Source organism: Balaenoptera acutorostrata, chromosome 7 (assembly GCF_949987535.1).
Source record: "Balaenoptera acutorostrata chromosome 7, mBalAcu1.1, whole genome shotgun sequence".
NCBI classification, from domain to species: Eukaryota; Metazoa; Chordata; class Mammalia; order Artiodactyla; family Balaenopteridae; genus Balaenoptera; species Balaenoptera acutorostrata.
Genome location: NC_080070.1, coordinates 6,959,545 through 6,973,236, shown reverse-complemented (window position 1 = coordinate 6,973,236; position 13,692 = coordinate 6,959,545). Strand labels below are relative to the sequence as shown.

Below are 13,692 nucleotides of genomic sequence, written 5' to 3'. Positions count from 1 at the left end.
CCTGGGGCGGGCAGACGGCTGGGTCATGAGTTATAGGGCAGCAGAGTGGATCTTTGAGTCACTTTCAGCAACCGGCTGGGGGTCCTGCCCGAGGGAGCCTTAGTCAAGACAGGCTGCGTCCTAAGGATGCTCTCAGGAAGCCTCAAAGTTTCCCAGGGTGGTGCCCACAGCCAGGGCAGGTGGAGAACAGGTCGCGTGGGGGGAGGGGCGGGAGGAAGGGCGCTCCAGGGCTGCCCAAGGCTTTGGACTCCATCTGGCTAATAGAGGGGTCCGTCGCGTGCCCCCGCCCCAGCCCCGAATCCTGCTCGTCCTCCCCACCCGCCCTCCCAGGCTGCCGCTGCCCCCCTGGCCAGCTGGTACAGGATGGGCGCCGTGTGCCGATGTCTTCTTGCCGCTGTGGCCTCCCCAGCCCCAGTGCTTCATGGGTGCTGGCTCCGGCCGAGGGGGCGGGGCTGGACTGCAGAGCTGGTGTGGCCGCCCGCCGGCGGCCAGGCAGGGACGCGGGGAGCTCTGGGTGGGAGGCTCGGGCCGGGTCAGGGTTACGGGCCTTGCTGGGGAGCAGAGGCTCTGCTCACCCTGACTCTCAAGGGTCTGAGCCCTTTCTGCACACCGCTGCCCACAGCACCTGTGTTAACGGGTCCCTGGTGTGCCGCCCCCACGAGTGTCCAGCCCTCGGGCCTCGGTCAGCCTGGAGCAGCTGCTCTGCTCCCTGTGGTGGGGCACCACCCAGAGACGTCGCAGCTGCAAGGAAGGTCCTGGGGGGGCACCGTGCCAGGCCCAGGACACGGAGCAGCGGCAGGAATGTAACCTGCAGCCCTGCCCCGGTGAGCACCCAGGGCGCTGGGTGCCTGCTCTTCCCTGCCGTGCTGCCGAGCCCAGGGCCCGTCCCCGCTGATCGCCAGGGCCGGCAGCCGGTCCCGAGGCAGCCCCCTCCCTGGGACACCAGCTCACTCTCTGCGCTCCCCGCAGAGCGCCCACCTGGCCAGGTGCTCAGCCCCTGTGCAACCTCGTGACCGCGCCTCTGCTCGCACCTGCAGCCTGGCACCCTCCGCATGCAGGAACCCTGCCAGCTTGGCTGTGACTGCCCTGGAGGGCAGGTGGGTGCGGGCACCATGCCCTGACGCTCGCGTGAGGGAGCAGGCAGGTGGGGGGAAGGGGGGATGGTCCAAGCGTAACCAGAGCCTGCCCTGACCCAGCGTGTGTGCCCCCTGCCGAGTGCCCCTGCACCCAGCTCTCTCTGCCCTGGGGCCTCAGCTTGACTCCTGAAGAGCAGGCCGGGAGCTGCCCCCAGGGACTCTGCTCACCCAGAACTGCACCCGGTGGTGAGGGCTGGGAGCGTGGGTGGGGAGGGAGGGAGAATGGGGGTGGGGAGGAAGGCATGGCAGGTATCTGAACAAGAGCATCTGTCTTCCCAGTGTCGGCCAAGATGGAGCCTTCAGCTGCCTCCTCGCTGACTGTCGGGGTGAGATGTGGGCTGCCCAGGTCCCTGCTGGTCCCTCCAAAGCCAAGGCCAGGCTGGCCCTGATAAGGGGAGAGGGGCCTGCATGTCCTAGGCGGTGCTACCTCCACTTACCAAGCTGGGCCCCACTAGTATTTGGGAGGGTGGATAAGAGCAGAGAGGTATATTAGGAAACCCAGAAGTCTGGAGGCTGCTGGAGCCGAGTGGGCAGCGCTGGGGACAGGAGGAGGGACCCAAGGGTGCCCAGTGTGGGAGGGGGGAGAATCGAGGCTGGACCCAGGGCTGACCCGAGTGGTGGGCTGGCTGGTCTTCCCTGGCAGAGTGCCCCCCCCGGAGAAATGTGGCAGCAGGTGGCCCCCGGGGAGCTGGGGCCCTGTGAGCAGACGTGCCGGGAGCCCAACGCCACGGAGACTCAGGGCAACTGCAGTGCGGGCAGGCCCCGGGCTGTGTGTGCCGGCGCGGGCACTTCCGCAGCCAGGAGGGCCCCTGCGTGCCTGCAGACCACCGCGAGTGCTGGCACCACGGGCGTCCCCACCCGGTGAGACACCACGGCCCTCCATGCCCCCTAGCCCTTCTTGACCCAGGCCTCCGGTCCACCGATTTGTCCCTTTACCCCCACTGGCTCCTCCCCTGTACCCGGGCGCGCGGCAGTGCGCAGCTTGGCCATCAGCCATCACACTGGGACAGTCTCTGGCCCCCGGAGGCCCACCTCCCCTCCTGAAACTCTTGTTGCCGACGCCAGTCTCAGGCCACTGCCCTGGCCAGGCCCCCCGGCTGGGCTCAGGGCTGGGGTGGGATAACAGAAAAGTCTGCGAGGGGAGGGACGGAGAGGAGGCTCTCCCCACTCTCCCCAGCCCGGATCCGAGTGGCAGGAGGCCTGTGAGAGCTGCCGCTGCATCAGTAGGAGGAGCGTCTGCACCCAGCACTGCCCCCTGCTCACCTGTGCCCAGGTACCCACCTGCAGCCCTGCTGCCCTCTCAGAGGGCTCCCCGGGCTCCTTCCTGGGTCCCTCCCCGGAGGCTGGTCTCAGAGTCTTAAGCAGGTGGTGTGGGGCCTTGGGCCATCCTCCTGAGAGGACTGGGGGCCACTCCCTCTGCGGGGCGAGGTGGCCGTGCAGGAGCCAGGAGGCTGCTGTTCCACTTGCCGCCAGGAGACTCCGGGTATGCAGGGGACCTCGGGCACCTCCTGCCGCGCCTCTCCCTGCTCTGGGCCCTTCTCCCAAACCACTCCCATGCCTGCCCGGGGAGCCCCGCCTTCTCCAATCCTGCCCACCATGGGGATCCGCAGAGTGAAGACCCCCCAGTGCTGCATCGCAACGCCTGGCCACCCCCTCCCCAACCTGCTCTGCTCAGGTCCACACTCTGTCGCCCTTGCAGAATCCCCTCATCACGGCCTTCTCCCTGCCCTGCCCTCACCTCCTGCCACTCACCTGCCCCTCCCCACAGAGGAGCAGCCCTCCTGCTGGTACCTCACCGAGCTTCACAACCTCACCAAGGGCCCCTGCTACCTGGACCAGGTGGAAGTGAGCCACTGCGGTGGGCACTGCCCGTCCAGCACCAACGTCCTGCCCGAGGTGAGCAGAGATGGGGGCTGCCGGCCCGGGGGAGTCAGGTCGAGCGGCGGTCCTCAGTGGCCTGTGGCTGTGAGCCTAGAACCCAGCCAAGGCCCAGAGGACACAAGGGACAAAGTCCATCTCACCAGCATACAGCTGATCAGAGCCAGGGGTGAGTTTTCACCAAGGTGGTGGCACACCTGCCATCTGGCCCGGTGACCGCAGAGGGGCTTGGGCTCCAGAGCCTGCTGCCTGCCTCCTCCCCTGCCAGGGGGCTCTGGTCCTGCTTCTCCCTGCCGTGGCTCTACACAGCTCCTGGTGCCTGCCCCCCGGCCCACTGCGCCCCTCAAGGCAGGCAAGCCAGGACGACAAAGAAAGGCGCGGAAGAGCTAAGCTAACCCACTGTACAGCGAGTGAAGGCTCGAGGGACGCACGTTTTACACATTTTAAACGTAGCCTTGTCCCAGAAGACTGACGGCACTCCCTTCCTCGCTCGCTCTCCTGGTGCGGACCTCCTCGGGGGCCCTGTGCCCACCCTGACTCCCCCGGCCCTGAGCCTGCAGAGCTGCGGCCCTGGCTCCGTTCTGGCCAGGGTCATCGATTCCTGGAAGACAGAGGTGCTTTCCTACCTGCTCCTCAACCCTTGGCCACTCTCCTGCTCCCCTGGGCGCTCCTGGAACCTCCTGGGAATGCCTCCCAAATCACTAATGGATTTTTTTTAAATATAGAGTGAGGAGAGGAGAGTAGTTAAATTTTTTGGGGGGAGGAAAAATGAGTGATAGGATAGAATCAGAGGGAGGTTGTTTTTCTCTTTTATTGTTTTTTAACTTGGTATTGTGTGAATGTATTACCTATTTAAAACTAAAGTTAAAATAGAATTGTACATAAAATTAAATCAGACGTCCAGTGGGACTTATAGAGTTACTATATAATCATGGAGCAAGGCTGTCTGCTTTGGAATGAGAACTCACTTGGCACTTAGGATCAGCCTGTGCAGTTCAGGACTTCATCGTTTGTAGTTTCAGAAATTACTAGTCTGTCTCTTCAACTAGACCCAAAAGCAGACCCTGTGTCTCTTCCCTCTGCTGCCAGGATGCGGTGAGGAGGGCGTTAAAAAGCGTTCGTTTGACCTGCAGGTTTTTGGATGCTCCGTCGGGCTGGGGCTGGAACGAAGGAGGTGGGCTTCTCCAAGAATGCGGGCTTAGTGGTGACACATCCCTCTCCGGCCAGCTGCCCTCCCTGCTTGGCGAGGAGATCTGGGACCTGAGATCGTGGGATCTGGCCCTCCCACCGCCCGGCTCTTCTCGGATAGGAACGGCCAAGAGAGGAAAGGCAGGTGGTTTGGGGAAACTACGCTTGCCCCCTCCCCAGCTCAGCCGCCCCCGCTCGCCCGGGAGCCGTACCTGCAAAGGCAGCGCGCCTGCTGTAGCTACCGCCTGGACCCCCGAGAACCCGGTGTGGATCTAGAACCTGCGCTGTCCCGGCGGCCACACAGAGCCGGTGGTGCTGCCGGTCATCCGCAGCTGCCAGGGCAGCGCCTGCCTGGGTGGGTGTGGGCAGGGCTCTGGGGGGGCGGGGTCTGGATGGGGTGGGTCCAGGTCGGGGGAGGGGCCGGGTCTGGGGTTGGGGGAAGAGTGCTGGGGTCCCCTGGGGCCTGGAGTGGGCTGGGGCAGGCGTGACCCAACAGCCCCTCGCCGGATTCTTCTTCCCTGAGTCCTTCCACTCCACTCCATTCCCCTTCTTAGCATTCTTGTTGATTTCTTCTCCAATCATACCTAAGCCTGGGTGTTTGGAGTCAGGCATACCTGGTTCAAATCCCAGCTCATCTGTTGCCTTCCTTGCTGAGTCTCCATGACCTCATCTTTACAACCAGGCTGACAATCTGCACAGGCTTGTTAGGAGGACTTGGTGAGAGCCTGCGCGTGAAGTGCCTTGTTCTTGTTAAATACCTGGTCTATGACAACCCAAGGCCACACTGTGTGGCAGGTGAGAGAGAAAGAGATGGAAAGATGCTGACGGTGCCCAGGGATTGCTGGGTCATATGGTAGTTCTAATTTTAGTTTTTTAAGGAACCTCCTTACTGTTCTCCATGGTGGCTGTATCAATTTACATTCCCACCAACAGTGCAAGAGGGTTCCCTTTTCTCCACACCCTCTCCAGCATTTATTGTTTGTAGATTTTTTGATGATGGCCATTCTGACCTGTGTGAGGTGAAACCTCATTGTAGTTTTGATTTGCATTTCTCTAATGATTAGTGATGTTGAGCATCCTTTCATGTGTTTGTTGGCAATCTGTATATCTTCTTTGGAGAAATGTCTATTTAGGTCTTCTGCCCATTTTTGGATTGGGTTTTTTTTTTTTTTGATATTGAGCTGCATGAGCTTCTTGTATATTTTGGAGATTAATCCTTTGTCAGTTGCTTCATTTGCAAATATTTTCTCCCAGTCTGAGGGTTGTCTTTTCATCTTGTTTATGGTTTCCTTTGCTGTGCAGAAGTGGGACAACACTTTTCTGATAGTCATTTCCTTACTTTCTGTAGTTTTACCCCTATGTATACATAACGGGAGGGCCACAAGGAAACTTTCTGGAGTACTGGAAATTTTTTATATTTGATCTGGGTGTTGACTACATAGTACACATGTAAAAATACATTGAGTTGTACACTTAAGGTTTCTGCACTTTACTGTCCATTATTTGTATTATTATTATACATATTACATCCATATATATTACAAGCGAAACAACACATTGTTACTATTACTTTATATAATTTTACAACTTTTAAAGAAGATGAGAGAAGAATGGAGAGTAAATACATGTATTTAGAGTTTGGTTTTCTCTCTTCTATCTTTTCCCCTTTATATTCACCTTCTACTCTGCAATAACTAAAGTGCAATTTGCCCACACCAGTCACCAGCTAAAAACTTACTTCCAGCCCTTAAAGGCAGCACACAATGCCATCCACATCCATCCCTTGTGTCTCTCCAGCGTCATTTCCCACCACTTCCTGTCTTACATACCTTCCCTACACACACTGTTTGCTCACCTCCCTGGCTTCGCTGAGGCTGTTTCTCATGCCCAATTGCTCTTCCTAGCAACACTCCTCTTCTCCTCCCGTTTTAGTTGGCTCAGGCTGCCATAACAAAATACCATAGACCAGGTGACTTAAACAACAGAAATTTATTTTCTCACTGTTCTGGAGGCCGGAAGTCCAAGATCAAGGTGCCAGTATGGTTAGGTTCTGGTGAGAACTTTCTTCCTGGCTTACAGACAGCTGCCTTCTCTCTGTGTCCTTACATGGCAGAGAGAGAGGGCAAGCTCTCCGGTGTCTCGTCTTACAAGGACACTGATCCCATCATGAGAGCCCCACCCTGATTATCTCATCTAAACCTAATTACCTCCCAAAGGCCCCACATCTAAACACCATCACATAGGGGTTAACACATGAATTTGCAGGGGACACCGTAGCACCTTCTTTATGGCTAACTCCTACCTCTTGTTTTAATTCAACTCAGGCAGCACTTCCTCAGGACATCCTTGACTAACTACCCCATATCGTCCCACCACCGCACTCTAAGGTGACAAAGTGTGCTTTAATACAGTCTTGTGTTTACCTCTTTCGTTGCACTGTCTCTTCATTTTGTAGTTATGTTTATGGTCTGTTTCCCCAAAACAGGCAAAGTTTCTGTTTGACTCAACTGCACATTCCCAAACCTTTGCACAGTGCCTGGCAACATTACAGGCAACCAACGGTGTTTTTGAATGAATGTTACAAAAAGTATTTACCTCCTTGATTAGATACAGTCTGGAATCTTCAAGGTTGACATTGGCCCTAAAAATGCGAGGGAATAGACGCAAGCACGAGCAATCTTATAGCCCAATCAGAGTACTTTGCCCTTCCTATAGGGCCTGGGAGAGCGTCGTGGGTACGCTACCTAGTAACCATCGCCGGGGGAGGGAGGCGGGAAGGGCGGAGAGCTAGCTGCTTCGTCCATTCGGGACCCCGTATTCCCGGAGCAATAGCAGCTTTGGGAGCCGCTTACCGAGCCTGGACCGCGCTTCCCATGATGCCCCGCCGCCTCGGGCTAGGCTGCTGCCGTAAAGCGGCTCGCTCGGCGCGACGCAAGTACCAGCTGCGCGCCTCTCCTGGCTCCGCGAGCGCCACCGCCCTCTCTGACCAGGGACAGCCGGTTCCGGGCCGCGCTCCCTCCCCGCCGGGGCGCCCTCCCTTCCGGGGGTCCCGGTCCCCAAGGTGGTCGCGGCTACGGCATCCTCAGGCCAGGCCGCGGGGGGAGGGGGCGGCCTGGAGGCCGTGGCGGGGTCAGCACGGGCCACCGAAAGCAGGGCCATGGAGCCCAGGGAGTCGAGGAAGGTAGGCCTGGAAGGGCCCTGGGGCCGCCCACTCTCCTCCCGTAGATCCCTGATCTGGGCGAGGCGGGCGGTACGGGCGGAGTCCTCGCAGATGAGCCAGCCTTGCAGGGAAGGACTCGCCCGCTCTCCCGCTTCTTCCTCTGCACTTGGGCGGCCGACTCCGGGCGAGTCCCGCGCAGCCTTCCGCTTATCTCCCCACGCGGCTGGCCTAGCAGCCCTCCGCCGAGCCGCCGCTCGGTTGACGCTGGGTGGGTGACCCGCTCAGTGTAGTAGTGCGAAAGTCCTTCCTATTTTCCCACACCACCACTGGCGTTTGGAAGAGGCCCAGCGTGTTTTAAGGCTTTGAGGCTGGATCGGACCCCACTGGGAGCCAGGCATAGGGATAACCGAGAGGCAGGATGAGGGCTTGGCCCTGCCTGGATCCCCCTTCCCAAGAAGGGGCTGAGAAGACAAAGACAAGGCATCTGGCATATTTCTTGCCGATTTCTGTTTCTAGCTTATCTACTTCGTGGAGTTTCTGAGTATTGCTTAGAAGCGTATTTCATAAACTTGCTTCAGGCTTTGGGCAAGAGGCTGTGAATTGGAAGAAAAGGTGGGGAAAAGTGCTTGAAGGTAGAGTTAAGTGGGTTTGACAGGATTGCTAGAGCTCGGAGTCAGTGTCAGCAAAGATGAGCGTGGTCGCAGACACTTGATTCGGAGACATTGGCAGCCTTTGGGGACCGAGATCTTTCTGGATATTCTTTGATACCAGTTCTTGAGGATTGTTTCTTCTTTGGCACAAAGGGAATCTCCTCAGCAAACGTTTTCGAGTGCGTACTGAGTCTCTCCTTTAAAAAAAATTGCTCATTTAATAAACATTTGTGGGCTTCCCTGGTGGCGCAGTGGTTGAGAATCTGCCTGCTAATGCAGGGGACACGGGTTCGAGCCCTGGTCTGGGAAGATCCCACATGCCACGGAGCAACTGGGCCCGTGAGCCACAACTGCTGAGCCTGCGCGTCTGGAGCCTGTGCCCCGCAACGGGAGGGGCCGCGATAGTGAGAGGCCCGTGCACCACGATGAAGAGTGGCCCCCGCTTGCCGCAACTAGAGAAAGCCCTCGCACGAAAACAAAGACCCAACACAGCTAAAAAAATAAATAAATAAAGTAGCTATGAAAAAAAAAAATCCTTTTAAAAAAAATAAATAAACATTTGTGATCGGTGATTTAAGTTGATGGAGATGCTGGAAGTACAAGAATAAATATGAAATGACTACTTTCCTCCAGGAGCTTTCCTGCAGTTTTCACTTTAATAACATGGACAAGCCTGGAAGGGTTGTCCAACAGACAAAAGACAGAAAGGATAGTGAGGTTATTTTGATGCTGTACTTTTTCCTGGAAAGACTGGGAAGGACTGTGAATTACAAAAGAAGTTACTCCTTGCTTAGTCATCTCTTCCGTATTCCATCCTCTCCACGAGCTACAGTGATGCATTTTCCAGATGAAACAACCTATGAACAGTCCAAGACAATAAAGCTCAACAGAACCTAACCAGAGAAAGATTGAAGGTGAACTGCATGCCAGCCTCATGCTAAGCACTTTAGGGGATACCAAAAAAGTAAAGGAAATGGCTCACACCCTCAGGTAATACCCTGAGGTTTAGTTTAGACTGAACCTGAATTTGGACAGAGAGGGAGCAAAATGCAGTAGAAGAAGGGCTATAAACAATTGGCACTGAAAATTGGAATTAGTGATTTGAGGTTGATTTCAAGGTAGTCTGTTCAGTTGTAGGCTTTCTTAGCCTTTGGTGTGAGAAGAATGAAATACAAATATTTTGGGAGGTGGAGGAGAAATTTTATGTCCTTTTCAGGCCCAACCACTAATTGAAAACACTGGGGACTGGAAATTTCACCCTTGATTCTAATCGTGATTGTAGGGTGTCTCAAAAGGACACCCTTCCCAGGTACATCAGTTTTTTAACCTAGGGAATGAGAATGTTATCCAAAGATGAAATAAAGTAATTGCAAAACAAACTAGCAGTGTAAGAGGTATTGCAGATGAGTGACAATAACTAAGGCCTGGGTGGAATAGCTGTGCTATTCTAAAGTTCCATTCTGAATATCACTTTTTTCTCTCAAAGCTGGAAGACTGGGGGTCCCCCTGAGGTAGTAGCTTGGTGTATTATTAGAATCTTCCTTTGATGCTATTTTGTGATATTTATTAACTAAAAGCAGTCTTAGCCTATTGGATTAAGTGTGGGGTATCTTGCTTGCCATTGGCAGAATAATGGATAGAGGACAAAGACCTTTCCCCATCACTCTAACCCATTATCCTCTTTTATTTTCTTCCCAGCCCTGTCACTATATAAAATTCTCACATTTATTTGTTTGCTGACTTCACTCTCTGCTCTATCCCCAGCTAGACTAGTGGAGCAGTATCTGGCATGTAATAGGTTCTCATTATTTTCTGAATGAATGACTCAAAATAGCATCTCCACAGGAGCCCTTTTGCTATAGGTGTGGGTGCTGTGAAGAACACTGCAGTCTGACACCTCATGTGCCCTCTGGGAGACTATTGTTGTTGCTGCCAAATAGGAGTATTTACTGTGTATGTATTTATTGCCTCAACATCTCTGGTTCCTAGCCACCACTGGCACCCCACCCCCCTTAGAAGTGATCGTTCCCTTCTCGTTTGCCTCTTGACCCAGTTTTATTATTGCACCTATATCACAGTTGTCTGTCACCTCCTGATGAGTTTTTCTCCTTGACAAATAGAGATAGTGTCTTTTATATCTTAGGATCTCCAAGCACACAGAAACAAATAGAATATGTTGAATGAAAAAATGAATTAAATGCCTATGAAATATTTTCTGTATAATGTGGTGGTGGGGAAAGGGGTGATGATGGTGAAGGCGGTTATAAAATAAGATGATCAGCATAGGCTTCCTGTGGACCAGGCACCATGAGGGGTATAAAGCCTTCCTTGCTCAGGGGAAGTAGAAGTGCTTGGACTAGGTGGGCAGGAAGTCCCTTGAGAGAAAGAGATGGAATGTGAGAAGGAACTTGATGAGTGAGTGGGAGGAAGTGGGCAGAGTCAGGGAATGTGAAGATTGGGTATGAAGAGGGAGGAAAGGTACAAGATGTGTTGAGTGGCTGCAATTTAATTTTTAATTTTTTAAATTTTATTTTTGGCTGCGTCGGGTGTTAGTTGCAGCACACGGGGGATCTTCATCGAGGCATGCGGGATCTTTCATTGCGGTGCACTGGCTTCTCTCTAGTTGTGGCGTGAAGGTTTTCTCTCTCTGGTTTTCGCGTGGGCTCTGGTTTTCGGCACACGGGCTCTCTGGTTGAGGCGCGCCAGCTCAGTAGTTGTGGCACGCTATCTTAGTTGCCCCTTGGCATGTGGAATCTTAATGTGCACACCAGGGATCGAACCCGCATCCCCTGCATTGGAAGGCGGATTCTTTACCACTGGACCACCAGGGAAGTCCCCGAGTGATTGCAATTATACTAATCTGGCTGTAGTAGAGATTCCAGGTGGGGCAATACCTAGAGCTGAGGTTAGGAAGGTAAGTTAGGTTCAGATCCAGGGGACTTAGTGCTGGGCTGAGAACTCGGAGCTCTACCTTATAGACAGTGGGAATCAGTAAAATAGAACATCCAGAGATATTCCTTGCTTTCTATGTAGGTAAGAAATTCCTCTTATTCAAGCAGATTTGTGTTTTCTTTACATTGCAGTCATCTGAAGGCTCTTGCCATAATACTGGTTAAAAGAGAGGTGCAAGGGTTAGTGTAGTTACTCGTTGGGAAGACAGTTTATTATCTAAACATTCAGCCCTGGCCATACTCTTCATCCTTGTGGCACTCATAAAGTGATGGGTCTGTTGGCTTTCATTATGCCCACCTGTTCCCTCAGGAAGACAGGGTGGGTGGGAATGAACAGGGAACCCTGCTTGCCCTTGGTCACAAACTCTAACCTGCCCTGATCGGAACAGCTTGCCCTGTAGTCCTGGTGTGCTGTCATCCTCCTAGGATCTGCCTTCAGTATATTCTCGAGGGTTTTCTTCCCCCCTCCCCACACTGGCTCTCCTTAGGCCATATGCTGCGTGTACCTCTTTCCTGTCCACTCGCCTGCTCTTAGTGGAACCCATCCTGCAGCAGGTTTTTGGAATTATAATCACATTTTGCTTTGAAAGACACTCTGAGAGCAAATAGTTATTTAAAAGACACATTGGCATACAGTTGGCACATACACATTGGCAGTACAATTCCATGTTTGTTTTTAAGACTGTTCATTCATACATATTCATAGACAAAAGACTGGAAGGTTACATACCACATGTCAATAGTAGTTGTTTTTCAGTAAGGAGATTGTGGGTGATCTTAAAACATCTTTTCTGCTTATTGTCTAAATTTTCTGCAGTAAACATATATTGACTCATGAGAAAAATACTCAACTTATTTTAAAATATACAAATCAATAGTGACTGATAGGAATTATCTGTATAGTTTTTCTCAAGAAGTTTCTATGTTGAAGTTAAAGTAGATATTTCATGTGCTTTAAGTTTGAGTATAGAGTTACAGGCGATTTTAAACAAATGTACTAGAACTTGTTACAAATGGAAATGACTGTGTCCCCTTCAGAGTTGTCACTTTGGAAGGACTTATACTTACTCCAAGAATGCTATTTCCCAAGATGTTTTTCTTTGGGGTTCGGGGATTTACTTTTTGTTGATAGTTTTATTTATTTTTTTATTTCTTTGACTAGCTGATAAATGTTGGTGGTATGAAATTTAAAAGGGTAAACAGCAACAGATTCTGACTGTTTTCTGATTATTTCTTTTATAACTGCTTTTCTCATGGCTGCAATATCTTACCTCTCTGAGGCTATTGTTGATAGTTTTGTTTTTTAAAGGTTTTTTTTCTCCATGCCCCACGTCCATTTCCTCAGTTCCTCTTCCCCCTCGCTCACCTCCTATCTGTTTTGATCTCTATCAGACTTGTTAGAGCCTTTCCTCAGATGTCTGGTAGTCCAGTTGTTTGCTGACACTTAACAGTGGAAAACCAGAATTCTAACTGGGAGCTCTGAGCACGTGGAAGGGAGGGACTTGCCAACTTGGAGCCTGTGTAGGGGATCTGGGCAGGCATTTGTTCCAAACAGCTTCCCCCAAATTCTTATTTTAACCTCACTGCGTTCACTCCCAGGCCAGAGGTTCCTGGAGCTGCCAGATCCTGAGTCTTTTGAGGATTTAGCAATGTAAGTTGGGTTGTTTCTCCATTTGCCCACTGCTGGGTGAGGGTACGATTTTCTTGGATCTGCTCAGTTATTACTTTTTCATCTGCTTTTCAGTTAACAAAATTGTATTGTTATTGACCCCTTGTTGTGTTGTCCATACTAGAGGGTGTTTTTTTTTTAACAATTTTTGAAAACATTTATTTATTTATTTATTTATTGGCTGCATCGGGTCTTAGTTGCGGCACGCAGGATCTTTCACTGTGGTGTGTGGGCTCTTCATTGCGGTGCACGGTTGTGGTGTGCGGGCTCAGTAGTTGCAGCACACAGGCTTAGTTGCTGTGCGGCGTGTGGGATCTTAGCTCCCCGACCAGGGATCGAACCGGCATCCCCTGCATTGCAAGACGGATTCTCAACCAGTGGACCACCAGGGAAGTCCTTAGAGGGTGTTTTGTTTGGAGTTTTTTTTTAAAAAAAGCTGCCATCTTAATCCAGAACTCCCCGAAACATTTTCTGAATTTCCTTGCCCTTTTTTGGTGAAACAGAGGTCCTTTATAAGCCCCCATGGAATATAGTTCTCAGCTGTAAAGCTTTGCCTGTCTTGATAATTGACCACATTCACAGACATAGTTCTCAGTGACGGTTGACTGTTTCCAGAAATCAGATGCATCTTCCTAAGTGAAGATTTACCACGTTGAAGATTTTGCAAAAGAAGTGCTGTTGGTTGTTGCTGACGCACTGGCTGAGAAGTAACGGATCCCGTGGGCAGGCTGGTGAGGAGCATGCAGGGAGAGGAGTGTGAGTCCGGAGCTGGCCTTCGTTATGACACTTCTGTTCCAGTGTGGGGCTGTTCCTAGAAGAACGGGTCTCATTCCCACTGTGACTTGCACGCAGGGGGTGAGCGTGATGCGGTGTGGGTCTTGTATGTAGATGGATAATGCCCCCTCCCCCAGTCTGATCTGTTCCCGGAGTAGGGGTGTCCTCAGGTGGCTGTGAGCTCAGGTGTGGGAGACTAAGGAAGAAGTTGGCGCTCAGCTGGTGTCATTTTTCCTTGCAGGCTCCTGTGACGTTTGATGACATCACGGTGTATTTGCTTCAGGAG

General features: G+C 52.4%; 1 protein-coding gene across 1 annotated transcript in view; it reads left to right on the top strand.

Moving 5' to 3' along the window:
• The window catches only part of SSPO (SCO-spondin), a 50,197-nt gene extending 36,799 nt beyond the window's left edge, over positions 1-13,398 (top strand). The window contains 17 exon segments of the mRNA XM_057550430.1: positions 331-470; positions 597-714; positions 717-824; positions 970-1,101; positions 1,197-1,271; positions 1,274-1,322; positions 1,416-1,509; positions 1,630-1,888; positions 1,891-1,997; positions 2,314-2,409; positions 2,535-2,619; positions 2,905-3,032; positions 4,186-4,188; positions 4,409-4,453; positions 4,455-4,557; positions 12,563-12,614; positions 13,248-13,398. Coding sequence (XP_057406413.1) covers positions 331-470; positions 597-714; positions 717-824; positions 970-1,101; positions 1,197-1,271; positions 1,274-1,322; positions 1,416-1,509; positions 1,630-1,888; positions 1,891-1,997; positions 2,314-2,409; positions 2,535-2,619; positions 2,905-3,032; positions 4,186-4,188; positions 4,409-4,453; positions 4,455-4,557; positions 12,563-12,614; positions 13,248-13,272 — 1,619 coding nt within the window. The 3' untranslated portion in view covers positions 13,273-13,398.
• Positions 13,399-13,692: the final 294 nt, after the last annotated feature.